This window comes from Lissotriton helveticus, chromosome 5_1, assembly GCF_964261635.1.
Source record: "Lissotriton helveticus chromosome 5_1, aLisHel1.1, whole genome shotgun sequence".
NCBI lineage: Eukaryota > Metazoa > Chordata > Amphibia > Caudata > Salamandridae > Lissotriton > Lissotriton helveticus.
The window spans coordinates 1,058,301,570-1,058,328,374 of NC_136065.1; the positions used below are offsets into that span (position 1 = coordinate 1,058,301,570).

Here is a 26,805-nt window from a genome sequence, read left to right on the forward strand (position 1 = left end):
TATAATTAATTTAGACCTATTTCGGTCGGGTTGTCTTGTATACACATGTATTCAAGATATAAGCTTCAATATGTATACCATCGCCGTCTTATTTTGGCCGCCATTATGAAGTGGGAACGGTGGACAGTTGCCACTCCTCATGTTGTCACACATCATTTATCGGGAATATTACTATTTTGATCCTCACATAATAATTGCATTCCGTTCTTTTTGAAATAGAGTTCTTTTCTGAAAATTCTATTCGTCCCCGATAATATTATCAATTATGTCTCATATTCTGGGAATTCATACTAATGATTCTATTATTGTATATGTTTATTTTACAAGTATCCGGTATATTTAATTGGTATAATAAACGTGTAGTAATAAACGTGGAGCTCCAGACTTATTGTATGTTCGTTTGGTATTCCCTTTTTGGCCGCCATCTTAGAGTGGAGAAGGCTAATGATCGAGTAACTCCACATTTTACTCTACTATTCCTTTTTACCACCAAACCTTGTTAGTTTAATGGGAAAGAATCTATTAATGGATATATTATTGTTATAACCTTGACAAAGTCACTAGGGACTCATTCGCATTGTACTTACTTGCTCCCGAAAAATCCTTTACTACGCATATTTTCAGTTTTTGCTGATTGACACATCATCTCACTTCTTATTGAGTATTTGTTATTTTAGGATTCTCTCCCACTCTTCTCTATTATTCAGTCCTGTTTTGTAAGTGTAAAATTTGGACATATAGTACTGTTCCCTCAATTTTCGTTTCCTAGTTAGATCTCCTCCTCTTTTGTTGAGATAAATGACTTCTAAGACACACCATCTCAGATCTTCCACTTTGTGGCTCTTTTCCAACCAGTGTGTCACCAGTGGTGCTGTTGTCCTCTTGGTACGGATAGCTGACTTGTGTTCGTTAATCCTAACTCTTACTTCTCTTTGAGTCTCCCCTATATATGCCTTCTCACATGGGCATTTGATCATGTATATGACATTTTGGGTTCTGCAGTTGAAAAGCGCTTTATGATTATGTGTTATGTTGTCATAGATTATATTGGGGCCTGTTTGTATTAACGCACAGTTTGTGCAGTTACCGCAGGCAAAATTGCCCGTAGGTGTTGACCCATCTATTGTTCTAATCAAGTTTCTGTTGTTTTTACTTGGATAGGTTTGGACCAAACTATTTCTTAATGTTCTATTCCTTCTGAAGGCAAAGATAGGTTTGGGCATGGGCACTACTCCTGGCTCATTCAACAGTTTCCAATTACTGTTAATGCAGTTTTTTAGTTTGTTTGATATGCATGAGAAGTCAGTCACAAACACAATGGGTTTCTCCACTTCCGGGAGAGAGCTATTTAGAGCGAGCGAGCCCTCTGCTCTGTTGATTCTCATGTACAAATTTCTTGAAACTTGAACGGATTACTCCCACTAGCGCTGTTATTTTAGACTAAAAATTGCACAGTTACTCTGTAGGGTGTGAGAAATGAATTTAGAGAGAAGCTGAATGAATTCTGGAAAAACGAACAAATTTTAAAAAAACGTCTTTTTAATTGTGATGACAATGCTTTTAATATTGCACTAACCCTAGCGTGATTTGCACAGTATTTTGGTGCCTACCTGACCTGCCAGAGCGAAGGGAATAGGGCACTCGTCCACGAGCACCAGCCGCCATCTTGGGGCAGGGTCGGGACGCGGTCTAGCTCTTCTCCACTTCCGGGAGAGAGCTATTTAGTCCTCGCTCGACTAGGATGCGCAGCGGACGAGCGCAGCGGGCGCGCGCCGAAGACGCGCCTAAGACAAGCCCGTCTGCGCCCGTCCGAGCCAGATCCGGGCCCAGGGCCACTCCCCCTGGTCCTGCTGCTATCCTACATACTGCTTCTACCCTACGCTATACTTCCACACAGCTGCAGGAATGGAACACAGGACTGGGTATGTCTTGTCAAGTACTTCCGTTATTAAAACACTCATTATCCACACCCATATCATGTGCAGGTTGCTCTTATACTCTGCCACCTCCCCTGTCTGCGACAAATACTACAGACCACCCCTTTATAACTGCCAGCGCTCCTCGCTTAGCGACACAGTATACTAGAGCTGCACTCATTAATTCACGCTCTCTCCCCAAACATAGTCTGGACATTAGGGAGAGCATTATTAATCATGAACTGGACATCTTATTCATCACAGAATCCTGGGGAGATGATGCATCTGGCCCTGACTTTGTTCAAGCTACTCCTGAAGGTTACAGTGTAGCTAGACAAGATAGAGCCTCGGGGCGAGGCGGAGGCTTAGCTATTATTCATAGGGACACTTATCGCGCCAAATTTGAGCCCATTTTAAGTACCAACTGCGAAGCTCTCGCATTTACTATCAATCTTACACACAAACAGGTGTTTAAAGGAACCCTGGTGTACAGGCCACCTGGAGCTCGAACCAAATTTTTAGCTGCACTCCTCGAAATTATGGAATCAGCAATAGAATCCCCGACTTATACAATTCTTGGGGACTTTAATTTTCCATTGGAAAACTTGGAAAACAAAGATACACTCCAACTTATTACTGATATGCAGGCAATAGGACTGCAGCAGCTGGTGAAGGGCCCCACGCATGAAGCCGGACACACGCTGGATGGCCTGTTTACGAATGACCATGGCATTGAGCTGGTAGCAACACTACCTTTGATCTGGTCTGACCACCAAGCCATTATTTTTAGGATCCGGACGCTACCACTCAAACCCCTTCAGACCAAAGATAGGGCACCAGTGGGGGCGCGAATGTGGAAAAACGCAGACATACCACATCTCTCAAATCTCTTGCTGTCATCTGCTCCAGAAAGCGGAGACGATACTGAAACTATGTCCATTAAATTTCAGGAATGGATCTTAAAAGCAGCGAACGAAGTTGCTCCTGAAAAAACTTATCGCCCCAATAGAACCACTCCATCTGCCCAGTGGTATACAGAAGAGCTGCGACTCCAGCGTCAGTTCTGTAGAAATTTAGAAAGGCGCTGGAGAAAGCACTATAGTCCATTGGCTAAGCAAGAATACAAAAGTGCTCTGGCTATATATAAGAAAGCTATCACCACACAAAAGAATCTTTTCTTTACTGGTCGTATTGAGCACGCCCAGAACTCAGCTAGGATGTTATTTCAGGTGGTGAACTCTCTGTCCAGTCCTCCTACTGGCTCCACAATAGAGAACTCGCAGGAATTCTGTACCGCCCTAGCCACATTTTTTACTACTAAAGTAATGGATATTTACTCCACTTTTTCTAAAGAGCCGGTAGGAAGAACCGCTGATTTAACTATTCAACCAGCACTGAAGCACCCTTCCTTTACTCAGTTTCAGTCAGCTACCGAAGAACAGGTCAACGCACTTGTTGGCAAAATTAAATCAGGCTCTCCGTTGGACCCATGTCCTCCGACCATAATGAACCAACTATACAATGTGGTTACCCAGCCGCTGACCAACATATGCAACTCCATCTTTAGGACAGGTGTCTATCCACAGACCTGGAAGAAGGCTATTGTTAAACCTTTGATTAAGAAGCCATCTCCAGACCCTACCATCATTTCCAACTACAGGCCAATTGCCTGCCTTCCATTTCCTGCCAAAATAGTGGAGGCAATAATGAATAAACAGCTCTCTGAGTTTATTGAACAACATAAGCTCCTAGATGACACTCAGTTCGGGTTCCGGAAGGGACACGGAACTGAGACAGCATTGATAAAGGCCTCGGATGAAATTCGAGAGATCATGGATTCGGGAGGTGCTGCAGTGCTCATCTTATTGGACCTGTCAGCTGCTTTTGACACGGTCGACCACGTCATCTTGGTCGACCGTGTCGCAGTCCTTGGAATTAGTCATCTGGCTAAAGACCTTATAGCCTCCTTCCTAGTTAATCGCAAACAGGCAGTCAAACTGGGCAACTACTACTCGCCCACTTCTGAACTGCCCTGTGGAGTCCCTCAAGGATCCTCGCTAAGTCCCACGCTTTTTAATATCTACGTTGCGGACTTGGCGAGGGTTATTAAATCACATGGGATGCGATTAACTACCTACGCAGATGACACCCAGCTTGTGTTGGCGGTGCATAAGAACGGTCCAGTGGTAGCAGCTAAGTTTCAGGAGGGGTTGTTACTGGATGTACAATCATGGATGCACAGTAACTGCCTGAAACTTAATGCAGAGAAAACCGAAGTTATGACTTTCGGTAAGATCTCTCCCGAATGGTCCCCAACTTGGTGGCCCAGTCAGATGGGTTCCCCCCCAATTCCAGCTGTCAAGGTTAGGAATTTGGGAGTGATCTTTGATAACAGGCTATCTTTTGGTTATCATGTCAACAAGGTGATCTCTGCTGCATTCTTCGTGCTGAAGAAAATAAAAAAACTCATGCCATACCTACCCGCTTCGGCAGGGAAAACACTGATCACCACCTTAGTGTTTTCGAAGCTGGACTATGGAAACGCCCTCTTCCTTGGCACTCACAAATACATCCTGAACAAACTACAGTCCCTGCAAAATATGGCAGCACGGATTCTGTTTAATATTCCTTGGCGACACTCTACTTCAGCAGCCATACGGCATCTACATTGGCTAAGAGTGGAGAGCAGAATCAAATTCAAGGCTCTCTGCATCGCTTATAAGGCCATTCATCAGACTGGACCAAAGTTCTTAAAGGAAGCTTTTCAGGTGTACATACCTGGAAAGAATCTAAGATCAGCAGCAAGCCACCTATTGCATGTTCCCCGAACAAGAACGGCCACATGGGGAGATAGACGCTTCCTGGTAGTGACCCCCATACTGTGGAACACACTCCCCTTGTATATTAAAACAGCACCAACACTCATTGCCTTCCGTAAGGCCCTGAAAACTTGGTTATTTAATCAATAAGTTCCTGTCCTGAATTTTTGTGTATCCTAGAGCATCTCATTGCGCCTAGACACCCTAGGGTATTAGTTGCGCATTAAAAATCCCATAAATAAATAAATTAATTAATTTCACCTCACTTTGTTGTCTAATTTTAGGTTCAAAGAGGCTATCTCTGTTGTAATATTTCGCCCGTTTGTAAGCCTTTCTAACCATGGTTTTTGGATACCCTCTCTCTAGAAATTTTTTGAACAGGATATCTGCATGTTTGTCATACTCTTTTTTTTGTGGTACAATTCCGCCGTACTCTTAAAAATTGACCAAAAGGTATATTATTCTTTTGAGCTGCTGGGTGGTGGCTATTAAAGTGGAGCATGGTGTTATGGTCAGAAGGTTTGGTGTATAACTCCACTGCCAGAACACCCTCTACGTTTTTGATTTTAATGTCCAGGAAGTCACATTCCTCATTACTGTACGAGGAAGTAAATTTCAAATTTTCATCACCTAGGTTAAGCCAAGTGATAAATTCAATTAGATATTCTTCATTGCCTTGCCAAATGAAGAATATATCATCTATAAATCGGGACCATTTTGATATATTCTAATAGAAAGGTGCTTGTGTATTGAATATATGCTTCTGTTCAAAGTCTGCTACGTACAGGCATGCCAGACTTGGGGCACAGGTGGCTCCCATGCTGGTGCCTTTTGTTTGTCTGTACATTGTTTCTTTGAAGAGAAAGATATTGTTTTTAAGGATCAGTTCCAGGCATTCTATCATGAATATTGAGTGTTCCGACAGGTCTTCCCCTTCCCTTGTTAGCATCTTTTTAATCACTTTGATTGTGTCATTTTGAGGAATGTTTGTATATAGCGCTTCGATGTCAAGCGTGACCAGCCATTGTGTGCGGGGATTAAACTCAGTGCCAGCGCCAGAAGTAGGACCTGGTCATTATTCCTGCTGCGTACTGGTGCCTAACAGGGACGAAGGTCTTCGGCCTATTCTAGATCTATGCCCCTTCAAAGTCTTCCTCTGGAAGGAAACGCCTAAATGCTCGTCTGCCTTCGACCATAGAAACTGAATGGTGGTGTTGGACTTGCAGGACGCCTATTTCCAGGAGCATTTCCAGTGCACTGTGCTCCCCTTTGGTCTCACCAGTACCCCTCGAGTGTTCATGAAATTGATGGCAATGGTGGCAGCAGAACCTTCAGCGGTCAGTGGTGCCAGCCTTCTTCTACCTTGACAACTGTCTATTGAAGGCGGGCTGACTGCAGACAGTCATCAAACACCTCTAGACAATAGCGAACATCCATTCATCTCTGGGGTTCACTGTAAACATTCTAAAGTCACATCTGACTCCTTCTCAGATGCTCCTCTTCATCAGAGCCATTCTGGACATGGTTCGGTTTTGTGCCTTTCCCCCAAGAAGGAGTCCAGAACATTCAGGCTATGAGTATGCTCCTGGTAATAGTTCTCAATTGGATTGGAAATATGAAAAAGGTACTATAGGAAGTCAGCTGATTTGTTATAAGTAGATGCTGCTTTGCTGTAACCTCCCTTTTTATCTTCTCTTTTACAGCAATGATTTCTGGTGAGCTCCCTTTGGATGCTGATGAGCAGAGCAGCAACCTACTGATAACCTTCCTGAAGTACAGCTCCATTGTCATGCAAGACACAAAAGGTAAGTTGGTGGCATCAAGGCAGTTAAATTTGGCTTGCTTGAGAATCTCGGCAATGAAAATTCATGCAGTACTGAATTTTGGTTGCCTCCTGAATCAATTTGAGATGTCTGTGTTTGACATACTCTATATATTTTCATATTTTATCTTTCTAAATTGTATATTAAATCACTGAATTTCGAATTCTAACAAAAGAAACCCTTAATTTTGCATTAACTTATCGTACTCCTGTCTTCCTTCTTAGAGCCACATGTCTTATTTTTGTTTATTCTGTAATCATTCTAAACATATATTTGGAGAAAGCGAAAGACGGAAGTTAGTTGTTCTATAAATAATCTATCAGTGAAAACAACCAGTTATTATGTCCAGCTCCTCTAAGTTAGAGGTTTTTGTGGTCTTAATCATGTAACTATGACCTAAATATTTCAAGGCCAATATTTCAATAAAATATCTATTTGTGTGGTTTATATAAACATGCAATGTGCTTCCTGTAATGTTGTTGGTGCACCGACCCCAGATGTGTGGTAGGTATGTAACTTCTTTATTATCTTATGTAGAAAAGTACATTTTTTCTTCTTTTCTTGCAGATGAACACAGACTTAACAGTGGTAAACTATGTCTGATCATTCTCACCTGCATAGCAGAGGCAAGTTGTGTGCAACTCTCCTAAAACAAAACTGTATTTCTTTAATATGATACACAGGGCCACTGGAATTATGTGGTATGGGATGGACAAATTATGCAGCAGGTTTGACTAAATTATGCATCGAGAAAATGCGAATTATGTGACATAATGCAGCAGATTTCTTTTTACAAGTATTACCTCATTATTTGATCATTTATGCTCTTGTTAACACTTTGTGAGCAAAGCTTTCACCTCACTAGCACCAGTGTGACACCCAAGTAAAGCAATAAGCAACAGAAAGTTGACCAGTCAATGTTTGCGAAGGGCATTCCGGTGCGTGGCAACACCTGCCATATTTTTAGTAACGTTTGATCCGTTTGACCAAAAATAACTTTTTTTTGTTAAAATCTGCAGATTATGCAGTTGATGATGGCTTATGTGGCATATCACTGATTATGCAGAAAATGCTGCAGCAGCAAAATTGCATAATACCGGTGGCCCCAATATATATATATATATATATATATATATATATATATATATATATATATATTCACTGAAAAAACCATAGGTTTCACACCAGTTATAGTTAGCTGGAAGTTTTACTCGCATGAAACCATTGAATTTCCCACGTTATAGTTAGTTCGACTCACTATAACTTGCGCGTGCAATGCACTGCTGATGACGTCACATATTACATCACTCATGACATGGTCAGTGACATCACTCATGACATCACTGATGACACCATCCAGTGAATGTGCGTCTTTCTGAAAAATAAATATTAGTGAGTAATGTTTAAATATTTAAATATATGTATTAGTGTTTCACTTTGTGTATAAGTGGCTGCATGGGTTGGTGAGTAACTACATGTGTATGTATATGAGTTATTAGATGTTTTTTAGTATCAGTGTGAGTGTCTGTATTGTTTAGTGTGGGTATTACTTACAACATTGATGCATGAGTGACTGACTCTCTGTTTGTATATATTTTGAAGACAGCATATGTGCAGGACTGTATGGTGGAATAGTGTGTATATGTGTATGTTAGTGAGTGAATGACTGTCTCACTAGTGTCTATCAGTAACTACATATGTTTTAATCTAGTATATGTGAATATTGATGCATATAAGTGAGTATATGTGAGAGTAAGAGATTGTAAGAGTTCCTGTTTAAATAAGTATATGTTTCTATAAGTGATTGTTTAAGAGAATAAATATGTGTAAATTTCCATAGAAGTAAGGTGGTAGTGTGTGTACAGCTCTATATGCAAATAAATGGATGTTCAATAGTTTAGTTGCATGTGTGAGTATGTGTGTGAGTAACTTATGGATGACTGTCGGTGTGTAACAGGATGTATAGGTGTATCACTACATATGATGAGTGAGTATACGTATGAGTGATTATATAGAACTGTTGGTGACTCGCTCTTCGCTTCCGAGCTGAGTGGTCGCTCCCCTGTGGCTTGGTATCGTTGTGCCGCGCATTGCACTGGAATCTGATTAATATCTATTGCCTGCTGTGTGCTTTGATTGCCGCTTTGCTTATTAGCATTCTTAAATTGCCAGCGTGACTTTGTTGCTGAACTTGCGTTTTGATTGACGCTTTGCTTATTAGCATTTTTAAATAGCCAGCGTGACTTTGTTGCTGAATTTGCGTTTTCCCCCAAGCGCTCTTGCCGTTCTGACCCCTCCGCCTCCATTTTGTTGTTGTTGTCCTCCTCCGTAGCCCGCCCCGCCTCCCAGCTGAGCCGCCCTCCCACAGACAACAAACAGCGCTCCCTTACCTGGAAGCGCCGTGACTCGCTCTTCGCTTCCGAGCTGAGTGGTCGCTCCCCTGTGGCTTGGTATCGTTGTGCAGCGCATTGCACTGGAATCTGATTAATATCTATTGCCTGCTGTGTGCTTTGATTGCCGCTTTGCTTATTAGCATTCTTAAATTGCCAGCGTGACTTTGTTGCTGAATTTGCGTTTTGATTGCCGCTTTGCTTATTAGCATTTTTAAATAGCCAGCGTGACTTTGTTGCTGAATTTGCGTTTTCCCCCAAGCGCTCTTGCCGTTCTGACCCCTCCGCCTCCATTTTGTTGTTGTTGTCCTCCTCCGTAGCCCGCCCCGCCTCCCAGCTGAGCCGCCCTCGCCCCTCCCCCTCCACTATCCATATATGACAGTTGTTCCCGCGCGCAGCGTTCACGCGCAGCGATCGCGCCCCATTCGCGCCGAAGGTGTGCCAAAGGTAAGCCCGTCCGCGCCTGGACCGCGCCCAGCGCCAGACCCCCTGGCCCCCGCACTGCCCAACCATCCCGCATTACATACGATGCCACCACCCTCCTAGCCCTTAACCCCGGCCGCTCCCCCAACTGCGTCCAAGCCGCTCCTGGACACACCCATGGACCTTTCTCATGCTACTCCTGCAAATTCATCGGCACCGTCAACAACCCCGCTACGATCACACCTCAGATTCCCGACCCCAAACACCTACAATGCATCTTGCTCAACAACCGATCGGTCCACAGGCACGCCATTGACCTATGGAATCTACTAGACACCATCTCTCCGGACGTCGCCTTCCTCACAGAAACATGGATGAACGCCTCCTCCGCCCCTGACATCACCATTGCCATCCCAGAAGATTATAAGATCATACGCAAAGACCGTACCGGCCACACAGGAGGAGGCATCGCTATCGTCCATAAGAAATCCATCCGCATCTCAACCAGCTCAGACGTCAATCTCGCCAACTCTGAACACCTTCACTTCCAGATCCACATCGACCCCAAGACCACACTCAGAGGCACCCTCCTTTACAGGCCACCAGGACCCCGCGCACAATTTAGTGAAGACATCACGGACTTCATCACTCCACACGCGCTCCCCTCCGAGGACTACATCCTTCTGGGAGACCTCAACTTTCACCTTGAAAAGAACAACGACCGCAACACCACCACCCTTTTGGACAACCTCGCAAACCTCAGACTTAAACAACTTGTCACTACCCCCACCCACATCGCAGGTCACACACTCGACCCTATCTTCACCTCCAGCAAGCATGTTTCCTTCAGCCACACCACAGCTCTCCTTTGGACTGACCACAACTGCGTTCACTTCACCTACAACAAGCCCACATCCAACAACCACCCCCAATCCACTCTGCAAAGAAACTGGAACAAAATCACCATCGACCAGATCTCCTCATCGCTTCTTCAAAAGCCCCCCGCCCACTCCTCAAACCCAGACCAAGCAGCCACCAACCTCACCCAATGGTTATCCAACAGCGCCGACATCCTAGCACCACTGAAAAAACGACAAATCAAACTAGGCAGCAAGAAGGCCTCCTGGTTCAACGATGACCTTAAGAAATCCAAGAAACTCTGTCGCTCCCTCGAGAAGGCCTGGAAAAAAGACCCAACCACCAGCACTAAGGACGCCTTCAAAAACGCCACCCGCATACACCACCAACTGATCCGAAAGGCCAAGAAAACCGCCTTCAAGGAACGACTAGATAACAACGCCCACAACAGCAAGGAACTTTTCAACATCGTCAAGGAATTTACCAATCCCTCGGCCAACTCTAACGACATCACCCCCTCTCAAGCACTCTGCGACTCACTAGCCTCATTCTTCCACAACAAAATTGCAGACATCCACAACAGCTTCGACAACCAACCCGGAGACCAACCCTCCCAACCATCTACCGGACCTGCACCCCCCTCGAACACCCTTAATGACTGGAACCCTATCTCCACTGAGGACACCATCCGCCTGATGAACTCCATCCACTCAGGATCCCCCACAGACCCTTGTCCTCACCACATCTTCAACAAAGCAGACTCCATCATAGCACCGCACCTCCGTGACGTCATCAACTGCTCCTTCAAATCCGCCACCTTCCCGGAAAGCTGGAAACACGCAGAACTTAGCGCCCTTCTGAAAAAACCCACAGCGGACCCCACCGAACTCAAAAACTACCGCCCCATCTCGCTCCTTCCATTCCCGGCCAAAGTCATCGAGAAAGCAGTCAACAACCAGTTCGCCGCCTTCCTCGAAGCCAACAAATCCCTCGACTCCTCACAGTCCGGCTTCCGAGCAAAACACAGCACTGAAACCGCCCTCATCGCAGCAACAGACGACATTCGAACTCTACTGGACAATGGAGACACAGTCGCCCTCATCCTCCTCGACCTCTCCGCAGCCTTCGACACAGTCTGCCATAGCACCCTTCTACAACGCCTCAGAAACATCGGAATCCAAAGAAAAACACTGGAATGGATCACCTCGTTCCTCACCGGAAGAACTCAGAGAGTCCGCCTCCCACCATTCAAGTCAGAGGCCACTGAAGTCATCTGCGGCGTACCACAAGGATCCTCACTCAGCCCTACCCTCTTCAACGTATACATGAGCCCCCTCGCGACCATCGCACGCCAACACAACCTCAACATCATCTCCTACGCTGATGACACTCAACTGATCCTCTCACTCACCAAAGACCCGAACACCGCCAAAACCAACCTGCATGAAGGAATGAAAGAAGTAGCCGAATGGATGAAACACAGCCGTCTAAAACTGAACTCAGATAAAACAGAAGTCCTTATCTTAGGTACCTCCCCCTCCGCATGGGACGACTCTTGGTGGCCACAAGCCCTTGGAAAAGCTCCCATCCCGACAGACCACGCACGGAACCTGGGCGTCATCCTGGATTCCTCACTTTCGATGAACAGACAAGTCAACGCCGTCTCTTCATCTTGCTTCAACATTCTTCGCATGCTCAAAAAAACATTTCGTTGGATCCCCACCGAAACTAGGAAAACGGTCACCCACGCTCTGGTCACGAGCCGACTGGACTATGGAAACACCCTCTACGCCGGTACTACAGCTAAACTCCAGAAAAAACTCCAACGAATCCAAAACGCCTCAGCCAGGCTCATATTAGACATCCTGCGTAAAGAACATATCTCTGATCACCTGAAAAACCTCCACTGGCTTCCCGTCAATAAGAGGATCACTTTCCGGCTCCTAACCCACGCACACAAAGCACTCTACGAAATCGGACCAGAATGCCTCAACACACGACTGTCCTTCTACACCCCCTCCCGCCAGCTACGATCAGCCAACCAGGCCCTTGCCACTGTACCCCGCATCAACAAAACCACCATGGGAGGTAGATCCTTCTCCTACCTCGCAGCTAAAACCTGGAATTCACTTCCCACTTACCTTCGCCTTACCCAGAACCACCTAGCATTCAGAAAGCAACTTAAAACGTGGATATTTGACAAGTAATTCCCCACCCCTCCTCAAGCGCCTTGAGACCCTCTGGGTATGTAGCGCGCTATATAAATTCTTTGACTTGACTTGACTTGACTTGAATGAGTGGATGTGTATATAGATGGTGGAATTACTGAATTGGTTGTTGTAACTGATATGGGTATCTCCATTTTTTTGAAAATTTAAGTTTCTATTTTTGAATATGTGTTTCAAGAGTTACATTACAGTGAAAGTAGGTCTGTCACTTTGTCACAAGGATGGTGTCATCAGTGATGTCATGAGTGATGTCACTGACCATGTCATGAGTGATGTAATATGTGACGTCATCAGCAGTGCATTGCACGCGCAAGTTATAGTGAGTCCAACTAACTATAACGTGGGAATTTCAATGGTTTTATGCGAGTAAAACTTCCAGCTAACTATAACTGGTGTGAAACCTATGGTTTTTTCAGTGAATTTAATAGGTTTTTTAAATGCTAATTCCTAACTATAACTGGTGTGAAACCTATGGTTTTTTCAGTGAATTTCAATGGTTTTTTAATAGCAAATCTCTATAGGTATGAAAAGTAATATTTTTTATAACGAATTTTATATTGTATAATTATGTGATAGTATTTTTTATATGTTCATTTTTATGTATTTTTTTTATTTTTTTGCCCCGGAGCGCTCCCGGGGCGCGTACCGATGCGCTCACCGGTGAGCGCAGTGTTACGGCGCGCCCCGTTGCGCGTACCGGTGAGCGTCCTGTTAGCGCTATTGCCGCGAACTAAACAACATCGTGACGTTTCGCGCAGTCGCGTGATGCGTCATATGACGCACTGCGTAAGCGCACCCGGAAGCACGCGATCGCATACGATCGCGCAACGTCTCGACGCGCTTACGCCGCGCGCCCCGGGGCGCGTATCGTAAGCGCGTCAGTTCATGTGATCTGAAAATAACACTTTTCATTGGTGCAGATCAGTTTTGGTTTCCAAATGATGAAAGCCTGGGTCATGTGACTTGAAAATAACACTTTTCATTGGTCCAGAACAGTTTTGTTTTCCAAATGATGAAAGCCCCCACCTTTTTTCCTTATTCTGACTTTGTCCTTTGACTGAGGAAGACCTTTTTGGAGTTCTAACTCTACTCTTTACTAGTTTGAAATGGCTACATTAGCAGCAGCAGCTGGAGCATCTGCCCCACCACCACCACCACCACCATCTAAAAGACCACCAGAAGATTACATTGGTGGTCAAGAGGATGAGGAGGAGAATGATGAAGAGGAGGAACAGAGAAGGGAATTCCTGCCTGAAAATAAACAGCCCTACCAACCAAAAGAGCACTTTATTTGGGCGTTATACAAAATCCCAAGGGGTTTTAAAAAAGTCAACGCTGCAAAGGTGACTTGTTTAATTTGTGGTGCTGAGTTGTCCAGGGGGAACCCTAACAAAAAGTATTCCTTCGGGAATCATACCATGATTCGCCACATGATGCGTTTGCATCCAAACAATTATTCTAATGCAGAGTTAAGAGACCTCTGCAGTAAGCTACCCCCATCAACGTCTAGACCCTCAACAACAAAACAACCCACTCCATCGGGTCCGGGGGCAAGAGACACATTGGCTACTATTCAACCTAAGTTTGCTGATTACAAAATCGTGTGCAAATATTGTAACAAGATACTTTGCTATGGTGAGCAAAGTATCGAACTTATCATGGTTGCTGGTGATAACCATAAGTGTCCAAGAAAACCCTAAATGTTCCTGATTTATTTTTTTTGCTCCAGTTGAGCCATTTACAATTCCCTGTTTTTTGTTTCTCCCAAGAAAAAATAAAACAATATATAAAAGTGTTCTGAAAAGCCAAAAAAGTACAAAATGTTCAAAAAAAAATAAATATATAAAACAACAAAAAGAAGAAAAAAAAAAGTTCTTTTTAGAACTACCTTTACTTTATACAAAAATAAACCTATATTTTTAAAGAATCTCTGTCAATTTTTTTTCCTCTGGGTACGCTCCCCGGTGCGCGTACCAGGCGCTCCCCCCCGCGAAAGTCGCAAAAAAAAAATATTTTTTTTTTTGCCCCGCGGAGCCCTTTTATGGCCCCCACATCAAACCTAGGGGGTCAGGGGGGGTGTACCCTGCCCCCTTTTGGTCATTTCCCCCTTTGTTTTTTGCTCCTCTTGTGTCTCGATCCTACCGAGACACAAGATGGCGGCCGCTGCGGACTGTTTCGAATGTCTACAGACACCCGAGAGCCAATCAGCTTTCCGTGCGCAAGTCGCGTAGCGCGCCCGATGCGCTCCCCGGAGCGCGTACCGGGGCGCGCTTATAGATATATATATATTTTTTAAACCCAAATTACTCAAAATCCTCTGGAGCACATATCTTGAGACATTGCAAAGGCACATCGGGCTACCAGTCCCTACAATTTTGCCAAGTTTGGTGAAAATCCATTCAGCCGTTCGAGCTAAAAGTGAATTCGACCGCCCTATGGAAATTAACACGGAGAAAACACGTTTTGGGACCCCCCTTTTATCTCGGCCCCCGATTGACGAATCCCCCCAAACTTTCAGGGAAGGAGCGGAGAGCCGCGAGCCAAATTTGAGGAAAATGTCAGGCAGATTCCTCAACCGGCGCCAAAGTTATTCCCAATAGAATGTTGCGATTTCCCTATGGAAATCAATCCTAACTATAACTACCTACTAGCGACCGCCAGTAGGTAATATATATATATATATATATGTAAATGTAGTACTTGTATAGCGCACGTATCACCCCGAAGGGGTCTCAAGGCGCTTGTACGCATACCGCTGTGGAACCCTTTCTGTTTTTTCCCTGTGAATTGCCCACTCCTGGGCACACCCAAGGTAAAGCCAGGCATCCTAGCGCTGTTGGGGCCGTTGTGGAGATTAAGCAAGCTATTGCCCAGAGTTGCAGAGTGGGACCCATGATTAGAATAGGCACCGAGGCGAGAATTATCAGGTCCAAGGAAATTGAGCCCAAGACCCGCCGAGGCGGGAATTAAACTCTGGTCCCGGGCCAGACCTCTGCATCAGGGTCTGCCGCTCTAACCATTGAGCCACACTTCCATTGAGCCACTCATCCATCTCAGGTTCGTCCTTGGCTTAAGGGAAGTTTAAATGCATATATTTATAGTGTCGCTAGGAGTGGTTGATGCGAAAGAGAGGTCATCTGAAAGCAGATAGATTATTGATGTACACTACATCATGTTTCATAAAGTTAACTTTTCTTCAGACGGACATACTGCAAGTGCGTATGGAGGGATCCTTGTTGACCACATGTTTACATAAGATGACTGGTAGCCACTGACAAATGTCTGCATCTTTTAAACTCGAATTGTGCCTGATTAGCCCATAATCAGTTGTAAAATAAAACACAGCTTGTCGGGAATCCGAAAACTCTAATTTGCGTTTGGTACAAAAATAGCAACCAGTGCAGCAGATAATCAGGAGACCATTGTCATTTCCACCGAATAGCTCTGTTGCCCAAAAAAGCTCTGTTGGAGCATGTACTACTAAAAATCATACAATTTTGAACAGTATTGTATACAACTTTCCTTCTATACAAAGTCTATGGACCATAAACACGATAAATCTGTTATTTCAACTAATCATATCTAATAAGAAGGTGGTAGTATCTACTCATGGAGAAAGATGCAAGACGTTGTTGAGATGAAGATTCAAATGCATGAGCGCACTGTTAAATTAATTAGCTTTCTAAAATCAGGCTTTTGGTGGCCAATATTAAAAATAATGCTTGACTTTACTACATGATGCAGGACATTGGAAAAGGCACTACCTTTCATAAAATGGTGTATAGGCCTATTAGAGACCTCAAACTTAGGATGCACATTGATGCTGATGAGCACGTAAGACTGATTGAAAAAAAATCTTCATTTCATAATAACATACATCAGTGTACATTGTGGTATACATATGCAGGGAAACTGTAAGGTTAAAGTAACAGGAATACATGATTGTTTTCACAGCTAACCCCTGTAGGCAGCTGGCTCTGTATATACCATACCAAAGTATGGTATAGTGTGCACAGAGTACAGGGAGTCCCCAGAGGTATAGCAGAGGCTGCATTAGGTAAATACTAACAGCTCTCTTTGTGGTAGTGCGGGCAAGCAGTTAAGCTTATACAGAGGGTGTGTTAAGCATTTATTGTATTCTCTCAATCAAGTACTGATTACACACACTCAGGTACAGAATCCAGACCAATTAGGTAAGTATAAAAAAGGGTATGCTTATGTTTCATTTTAGAACCAAGCAGGACTTGGTACAGGCAAGTAAAATATACTTTCAAATGCAAGACTGTTCAATGAAATGCAGTTGTGCTTGAGTTTGCAATTGTTACAGGTTTTTATATTCTTTGTAAACAGTTTAAATTACACAGTAATTCATTTTCATTACTTTTGGATTACTTTGAGTACTGGGGTGGTATACCTAGACACCACATCTTAGGATCTCTAAATACAAGGTAAATATGACTTTTTATACTTTGCAATAGAATTCTCTTTTCTTCATACCACACAGTTCATCAGACATTTTTAGGCCCAAAATCTCTTTACATGGGTTTCTATGGGAGAAAATGTGTTACCTGTTTCACAGGTAAGTACCAGACTTACGAGGGCGAGTTTTGGGGGTTAGAACCAAGGTTCCCCAAGGTCTAGACGGGCACTCGCGTTGCACCACGAGCGGCACTGTGGCAGCTTGGGTGCAGAGTGAGGGGCCCAATGTTAGCCAATGGGGCTAAGGGGGCCTTTGATTAGGGACTGCTTACGAGCAGGTCACTCTGGTGTGGGAGCAAAGCTCCTGGGGTTAAGGTCAGCACTGCAGGGACCAACAATCAGCATAGGAGCTGCACCAACAGTGGCACTGGGGCGGCGGGTGCAGGGTGCAAAACGGACATCGGGACCCTGTGCTTTGCAATGGAGACCTTTGATTCTGTGAATTTGCTGTAGGCTCGGGCAGGGAGATTTCTTGAAGGCAACCACTGGCTGGAGAGGTAAGTTTGGATCTTGGGGGATGCCTGGACACTGTTAGTTGGGCCACCCAAGGCCGTGGGGCGTCGGGTGCAGGGGTGTCTTCTGGCATCAGGTTTTCTTACCAACTCCGGTCGAGGGGATCTTTCAGGTTGAGGCTGCAGGCGTCGTCTTGAGGCTTGAGGAAGGTCAGGGATCACCAGATTCCAGGCCAGGATCACTCTGGAGCCCTCTTTGTGGTGTTGGGCTACTCGAACTCAGGCCATGGGCGTCAGGTGCAGAGTGGTGCAGAATCGTGGAGTTGCCGGAATCTGGATTCTGGAGGTGAGTCTTTGAGCAAATCTGGTGCTCACGGGAGGCAGAGGGTCGCAGGGCAGGCCTTCCTCGCTTTGGGGGTTGCTGGCTGCTGCACTCGCCAGAGTTTTTGCTGTAGGCAGGTCGTAAACAGGACAGGATAGGAGGGCTGGGGCCAAGTCTAATCTGAGGAGGCAATGTCCAGGGTCACCCCTAAATACTAAATTTAGAGGCGTTAAAGGGGTTTGCAGGTCAGGACCAATGGTTCAAAGAACAACAAAAAAGAAATCCTTGGGTCTGTACTTACAAAACAAACATACAGAGGCACTAGAGGTTAATAAGAGAGACCAGTGGGGGAATCCCTTTTAGGACAAAATCCCTCACCCACCAAAGGTGGCATGCTTCATCATCTGGGATTCTCCTCTTGGCGAGAATACCTACACCCGCCAAGGGCTACAACTCCCTCTCTGAGATGAAGGAGCTCAGAGATGTTTTATTCCTAATCTAACTGTGTGGGTAGTAGTATTAAAACTAGCTAACGGGAGCGAAGATGTTGCCTTTATTAGCTAGTTCCCGTTGCCAGGATTAAAAACCGTGCACTTGCAGTATGGATTTAAAACTGCAAGTGTCGGATGAAAAGTGGTCTACATGTTTCAGCCTGGGAGACCTGGAAGGTGTCAAGGCTTTCGTCAGGACCTATAGAAATGCTACCGCGAAAATAGTGAATGGTGATGAAAAATTAATGAAATATAAAGAATACAAAACCAGTATTCCTGCTATTTTCAGTCAAGATTTACTGGTAGTACCTGTGGTGTACGGATAAGAAGCCTCACCTCAACCTGGCGACAGCTCAGGTAAGGGGGGCACCTCCGGTTGCAGCTTATGTACCCGCCAGGGGTACCGACGGACAGAGCGGTGCCCCCTTCCCTGATCCGAGGCTGGGAGCAACTTGCTTTCAATGAGATGAGCCGACATCACTAGACCGCAACAACTAACAGCTGTGTTGGTCATGAGTTGAATGTGTCTACGCTAGCGGGACTGCAGTGTGGTCTTCCTCTTGTGTATGCATGTGTACACCCCCTCATCAGGATGTAGGGAGTGGCAATCCTCTGTCTGACACTGGTAATTTTGCTTGAACCGGAGAACAGAAACTGTAGAGCCATTGTTTACGTTTTATACAATACTGTAGGACTGTATCATTCAGCTGTAAATCAAACTTAGCAGCTGAGACTGGGGTATTTGAGGGTAGCGTCATGATTCAGACCATGACTATTTCATATGGGCTCAATTTTGTTTTCTGTGAAGGAATTGTGCTAAGAGGCCATAGTGCTTTGACAGGGCTTAAGGCCATTTCATTTGAGTGTCTTAACTTATCTTAGCTATCTTGTTCTTGGGGGTACCATTGTTTCTTTCTAATTCACCCAATGATTTTCTAAGATTTCCTCAGTGGAAATGTTGGTCTATTCATACGGCCTTGCAAACTTCCTGTACTACTGCTAGAATCTGATATAAGTATCTATGTGTGATCATGGATAATAAGGGGACTTTCAATTTACAAAAAGAAGCAATTAAAAGCAGAGGCAACTCGATCGTGGTAGCCATAAAATCGATCAAACAGAAAACGACCGGCCCTATCCTTATCCCACTGCTACAAGTCTGGCAAGCGAAACTCATCCCGGCAATCACTTATGGGAGTGAGTGTCTGAGGGGAAGAGATGCATTGACTTTGGACTGAACTGTCTCAAGAGCTGCCAGGATAATATTCAATTTACCAAAGTATGTCTCGCCAGCCCAAATAAGGCTAGAATTCGTCATGCAAAGTCCAGAAATAGCCCGCAAAGGAGATTATGCTAAGACCTGGTATAGGATAAAAAAAACTGAAGCAAGCACACCGAGCTCACATACATCTAAAGAGGAAGTGTGCAGCAAGGACTTATTTGACAGCATCAATAGATCGTCTGGGACTCGAGGAACTCTGGGCTGCCTCAGGGTCCTATCATTGTTTTAAACAAATTGTTAACAAGACAGTGAAAAAGCTATCACTAGTAGAAGACAAGGCGATACTCACAGAAAGAGCCCACGGATGGTTTGTGGTTCACAGCTATGACTAATCCTCTCCACAACCATACTTAGGCACGGGCTTTAATTGAATGAAGAAAGAAAAATATCTTCACTTTCGATTGGGTATTTTACCATCTTTACCGCATCTTCCCCCGTGGAAGCGACTCCAGGGTCAGTCAATATGTCGCCTATGTGAGGACACTAACGAAAGTGTATTACACCTACTATGTATATGCAGAAATGTACATGCCGAACGGCGACAGTTACTAAAGCCGCTCTTTGTAAGTAAGCGGATAAGAACCTGCAGACAAGCTGTGAAGGCATGTTTCGGAGGTGGAGATGTACAGCTAGCGTGTCGCTTTGTTCAATTCATGGAAGCAGCAGGGGCAAAAGCTCTTGTGTCAAGTGACCAGACTGCTTAATCTTTGCATCTCATGGCCCCTTAAAGCTAACAGCAAATCTTCTCTCATTGCTGTTAACAACCAATTGATGATGGAACAGTCCCTCTCTCTCTCTTTAAGAATTGAGCCTTGCTTTACTTAATTTATGGTCTGTGTAAACATTTACTGACAACTGCTCTGTGCACGTTAATATAACTAATGAAAGTTTTATATGTTTTATTTAAATGGTTTTAAAATATGAATTGGAAACTGTGGGTACTGATGGCAGAGATGGGTTTTGAAATTGCATTAATTCAGCTCTTAAAAAGATTACATTCGAACACCTTTGTCTCAATAAGATTTGGCACTCACGGGGAAAGAACAAAACCTATTGCTTCAACAGAAGGAGTGCGCCAAGGGTGCATTTTAGCCCCTGTCCTCTTTTTAGTATACACAAATGGTTTGGAGGATTTCCTGTTGAGGCAGAAAATTGATTTCCCCCAAGTCAAGGGGCAACTGGTTGCTTTACTTTTGTACGCAGACGACACAGTTCTTATGTCGCTGACAGCGAACAGCTTACAAATTTCCCTGGACGCCTTTACAAATTATATGGCAACGTTAGACTTAAAGGTTAACTTTTCAAAGTCTTATATAATGGTCTGTGGTCCAAAACATGTTAAATCCAGGAGTTTTAATGTCAGAGGCAAACCGGTCAAAAGGGTGGAAAACTTTACATATTTAGGTAATACGTTCAGCAGGGATCTTAAATGTTTTTTTTAATTACAATGAGGGCCCAACAAACCAATAGAGTAGTGGAGGGGCTTTTTAGGTTTGCTCGTAAGCTAGGTCATAGGCCGGTGCCACAGCTTGTTACTCTATATAATGCAAAATGTGCATTGGTGGCATCATACGGGGCAGGGGTTTGGGGTCATCAAAAAAGCCGCTTGTTACAAGTGGTAGAAAATAAATTCATAAAACGCTTATTGATAATCCCAATCAGTACGGCCACCTCTTTCTCTCATCGAGAGTTAGGGTTGGATTACCTGGAGGATCGTATTGGCTCTGCCCCTTTGCTTTTATGGTCTAACATTTAGATGAAAAAAGAACTACAGTTTACTAGGGAAATAATGGAAGACTGCCTTAACCTTGATAATGTGATGACTATTCCCTGGTTTCGGTATGTGAAGGAAAGATTCTATGATATTGGGCTGGGTGAGTTTTATGAAAACCCAACAAATATCCCCATAAATGCCAAAGGCATAATCAAGAAGCAATAAGGGGACTGGGCACATGTGAAACATTTTCAGCAAGAGGCGATTGGCCCTAAATGTGCCTTTTTGTCTAACCAGCAGTATTATCTATCCTTTTCTACAAATTGTCAGATGCGTTTTTATTTAACCATATTTCGCCATGGTACATTACACTTTTTGCTTGCTTTTCCCAGACAAACCGGGTGGGTGGAAACCTTTAGGTCCTGTCCCTGTGATAACAGTACTCCCCAGAGCTGTGATAACAGTACTCCCCAGAGCACTATGCACCTTACACTTTTTTGCACACTCTATGATGATCCGAGAAGGAGATTTTTTAGACCAATACTAAAAAATATCTCTCCATGTACATATCTAGAGGGATATGAGTGTTTGCAACTATTGGCAAATTCTACTGTTTGTTCTGCAATGATGAGTTTCATTAAAGTAGCACTGGTTATTAGGAGACGATATGGAATGTAGTAATTGAATCGGGCAGGGAAATGAAATGGTTTTAGTCTATGAAAATTATAATGTTCTTAGCATAATTAGTGTTTTAAATCCAGGTGAAATTTTTCTTTTTTTGGTTTCTAAGATAAATATGGTCTTCTTCTCAAAATGGACTTAGCACTTAATGTATAATGATAACCTAGCTTGTAATTGAACTTTACATGAATTTTTATTATTTCCCACCGTGATAAATTATTTATATCCCACTGTGATGATGTATGATAAATGTTTTAACGTTTTTATACTTGATGTTTTATAGAATGCTTTTATGGTTGTTTACTAACCGAATGAAGCTTGTTTTGATTGATTGCATACTTGGAGCACGTTTACATAGTCAAACACGTTTCTTTGGCTAAAGTAGAGGCTCTGGTGAGCGCAATAAGCTCTGCAACTTGAGCAGATCTCACATTTTGCAAATGACAACCATGCCTCATACTCAACCATGCTTTCGGGGACAACCCCGTACTTCGTAGACTGGTTTTTCCTGCATGAATTTTATTTATAGCAAATAATTGGAACTTCGGACTTTGTTTTTATCTGATGACTACTTTCACCTTCAAATTCCTCACCTCTTGAATTTCCCGAGGCATCAGATGGGATCTGGAATCTTGTCAAAATTCTCCTATGCCACTAATTTGCGCTGGGTCAGTTTATGTGCCGAAAGCAGCAAAGGTGCAACATCACCAGAACCATATAGTGCCTTCCTGGTGTACAGGTGGCAGTTCTCTTTATGTTTGCCCTCCTTGGCGAGGATCTGGAGTTTCTCTCTGACTTTCCTCATTCTCTAGCATTGTTTCAACACATTTTATTCAAATTTCTAGGAGCAGTGCATAGAGATGTTGTCACAAAAAAAAATATATATCAGGATTCAAACCCTGTCGTTTTTGCAGTGTACTGATGTCCATTTCTGACCCATTGAGGTCTGCCTCTGGCCAAAGCTTGACGCACAGTTGTGCAACAAATGAAGCCTCAAGCCTCATGCATGACAAGGCCATCAGAAAGTGCATGGTCAAACTTTAATGACCCATAACAAGTGTCTGGCTTACTGCAGGTCACCGTTGACATGAAGGGCATCCTCTGTGTTCTTCATCCTTATCCAAATCCTTAAGGGGGAAGAGGAGGAAACAAAGAAACGAAGAACAGAATACCATAAAACCTGTTGTCATTGCTCAAGGTCTTGAGGGAAGTGACCTCGCTGGAGTCCTCCTCTGCACTTGAGCTCGTTGTCATCAAGCTGCCCGAGTAGCCCATTCCAGCAGCACCACTGACTCTGGGGCCTCCCACGGGGCCTATTCTGATGGATACTACTTGGCACAGATTCCTCACCGTGTGATTGTTCCCCAGGCGGCAGACTGGATCTGGAAATTTTCTCAAAGTTTTTTCCAGTGTGCAGGGGAATGGCCAACCCTAAAAGGACAGGGTTTAAACCTTGTAGGAACTGTTGCAAACAGATGTCTGTAGCAGATGCTCATGAAGTGTGCCTCTGGTGTTTGGGACTAGACTCCAGAACCTGCAAGACTGTACTCAGATTAACCAGAAGCCCATACGAAATTGCAACGCTCTGCATTGTAAAACACCTCAAGACTCCACTCTATTCCCCTTTGAAATCAAGAGCGAGGTCCCGTCCTTGCTCCCAATGTCATTTCCACAGCAGATTTTTGGATAAGTCGAAGAAAAAGCATAAGTAGTCTAAGAAGGATTTGGCCCCTTTTCACAATACCTGTTCTTCAGTGAGGGTGCAAAGCCCTAAACATGCCAAACAGTCTCACTTCGGATCTCCTGACAAGCTGGTTTGATGTCTGGTCGAGAACCAACCTGCCTTTCTGATACATTACAGCAAATTGAGGCACAAAGGGAAGCTATACTGCACATTTTTGCCATGCTTCCTACTCCTAATGTGCCTCTGGGTGGCAAAGATCCTCAAGGACCTCCAGTCGGGTTACCACTGGTAATTTCACCATTAGCCCTGTCTGTGCACCTTGAACCTGATTTGGGTTCTGCATTGACTTTGGTGCAGACTTTGGTTCTGACGTATACCACAAAGTGATGGAATGAATGCTTGAACTAATCTCAGCCACTGGTAATTACTTGGGGCTCCATCTCAGTCCCTCGTTATTTTGCACACAATCCCACCTGAGTAGGACTTAGCCACATTCAAACAATTTTGACCCTACTCCAGTCAGAACAGTCTAGCCAGAACTGCCAGGCCAGGTCCTCCCTGAACCAGACCACAGGCAACCCAAAACCAGTTTCAGCCAGAGTGGGGCTCTTTAGTCTGGAGTACCTTGGTGCCCCTGGAACAGAGTTATGCCTGGCCCGGCTTATGGGCCCTAATGAGGGGAAGCTATAGCATTGCCTGCCTTACTAATGCTCCATTATGTCAGACCAGTATGTGCTTTGGATTGTGCTAGTACGATATGCACTTCCCTTTCTAGACACCCCTCTCCGTGTACCCCAGGCACTCATACTTTTGCAAATCACTTCGGGATTCTATCAAATTAAATGCTGATGCTGCTTGCCCATGGGGTGATCAAAATCATACCTGTGGTGAAAAGAGCATTGGGCTGTTACTGTTGGTATGTCTTGGCCCCCAAGGAGTAAGGAGACCTGAGACCAGTTATAGGCCTCAGATATTTACACTCCTTCCTCTAAAAGGGAAGTTCAGAATGATGCCACCTGCTCAATTTCTGGTGGTTCTGGTCTTTGAGGGCGCGATCATGTCCCTGGGTCTGCAGAATATGTACTTTCATGTGCTGATAGTGCTGTCCCAAAGCAAATATCTTCACTTTGTGGTGTGGTTGAATCATTCACAAGTCATTCTTCTGCCTTCCTGCCCTACATTGGCACAACAAGTCTTTTTGAAGATCAGGTTTGTAGCCTTTCTTCTAAGGTTCAGCATATACGATGACTAGCTGTAGAAGGTGGGATTGCTTTGCATAGTCTTTGACTACCTGCTGACTGTAGTGTTGCAGCTTTCCTTTGTGGAATTTTCTATGAAAGAGTCCAAATCCCATTTCCAAACTGCTCAGAGAATTCTCTTTATTGAGCCATAATTGACTTGATCATATTGAAGAATGTCCCGCCTCCACAACGAGTCTGGTACATTCAGGCTATGGCTCAATGCTTTAGGCAGAAGCTACTGTTCGACTTTGATGGCTCTAGGAATTCTTGGTCCTTTGGCATCGGGCGTGAAACACTATGCTGCTGTCTTATGCCTGGTGGTACATGGAGGCCCTTCAGTCGCATCTGCTGCTGAAACTGGCGTGGCAAAGAGGTTATCTTTCAGACAATATCCATGTGTGTGTGTGTGTGTGTGTATAACATGGCTCGAAACTTTCAGTGGTGGATGACAGATGTCAGTCTGACACGCGGCATGCTCTTGTGCTTGATTCCTCCGGAGTTCATAGCTGAGATGGATGCATTGTCTCTGCACTAGGGAGGTCACCTTGAAAAAGTGGCAAACATAGTGCTTTAGTCGCTGATGGAGTAGTGTCTCCACATAAATATTCTCCATCTGCATGCCTTATGGCTTGCCCTAAAGGTCTTTCTGGCTTACACCAAGGGCAGGTCAATTTTGTGTTGACAGACAACACAATGACATGTGGTACAGCAACACGCATAGCATAATTGTGTCTTGTGCCCTCTGTATTATGGCTCTGTCTCTGAGTCACACCACAGGATTTCCCTGTTGGTCCATCCTACAATAGGATCACTCATCAGCAGGCACCATCTTATTAACCCTGACTTGCGTCTGCACCCAGAAGTGTCATAGGGTGTTTTTTTCCAGTGGAGTGCACCATTGGTAGATATTTTAGCTACCTTTGAAAACACTCAGTGCCAAGACTTCTGCGGCCTAGAGATTCCTTCTGTGTTCGGCCTGAGAGACACATTCTGCCTTTGGAGGGACTTCGGCCTCCTGTACACTTTCCTCCTCAGCCTCTGATTCTGCGAGTTCTAAAGAAAGTGAGGCCCACCAAGCACAGCTGTTTCTAGTGGCCCCAGATTGGGCTTGAAGAGTTTGGTGCTTTGCAACTGCTGACTGAGCATTTGCCCTCCACTTCTACAGGAGGATTTACTGTCATAGCAGTAGGGCACAGTGTTACATCCTAACCTCCACTATCTACAGCTACATGTGTGGAGGTTGAGCAGGATCAAATAAGGGTTTAAGTCCCTTGATAGGAGGTGGATGTCATTTGCGCCCGCTGTCCTTCTTATAAGATTATTTATTCAGGTTGATGGGCCAAACTGTTCACCAGATGTCAAGAAAAACTGGTTCAAGCGAGCTTGTGCTTAGGACTCGGGCACCTGTACTTCCGAAAGTGGTGTTGCTTTCAATGATGTGCAGTTCATCATGCTCCTGCATTCTTTTCTCTACTAGAATGAGGGAAGACGGAACTTAAGAAGTCACTGGTTCCACAAAGGGAATGACGAATAGCCTGGCCTCCTGGTCAGTCTGATGAAAGTCCTCGTAAATCGCTGAGTGAGACACGTAAAAATGATTTTTAATATTGGATTGATCCTTGTCTAAGGTGATAAACGTAACAGAAATGTGTATGGAGATTTAGTAAATAGATCACCAAAGAGGGGGTCATTGGTATCTCCTGGAACATGTTCTGAAGGTATCTTTGCTAATTTAGGATCCATTCTAAAGAGAATGATTTTATGGCTCTTAATGGAGATAGGTGAGTGTGCATCACAAAAAATGATCAGAGCACATTGAGCCCAACCCCTAAAGAATTGAATGTCTTCCTTCTTGGGCAAGTTTGCAGTGAGCCAGGGCATCCATGAGGTGAATCAGAGCTGTAGTCGTAAAGAAAGAATTCCTTGCAACCCTTTAAGGTGTGATCAACACCCTTGCGGATGCCTTGACCCAATCAAATGGGAAGATGTTGAGACAGAAAAG

The 26,805-nt window shown here is 44.3% G+C and overlaps 1 protein-coding gene across 1 annotated transcript in view; it reads left to right on the forward strand.

The window, feature by feature from the left end:
• The window catches only part of ARMH3 (armadillo like helical domain containing 3), a 693,715-nt gene that overhangs the window by 329,471 nt on the left and 337,439 nt on the right, over positions 1-26,805 (forward strand). The window contains exons 15-16 of the mRNA XM_078643614.1: positions 6,439-6,540; positions 7,126-7,184. Coding sequence (XP_078499740.1) covers positions 6,439-6,540; positions 7,126-7,184 — 161 coding nt within the window. The remainder of the gene's footprint in view (positions 1-6,438; positions 6,541-7,125; positions 7,185-26,805) is intronic.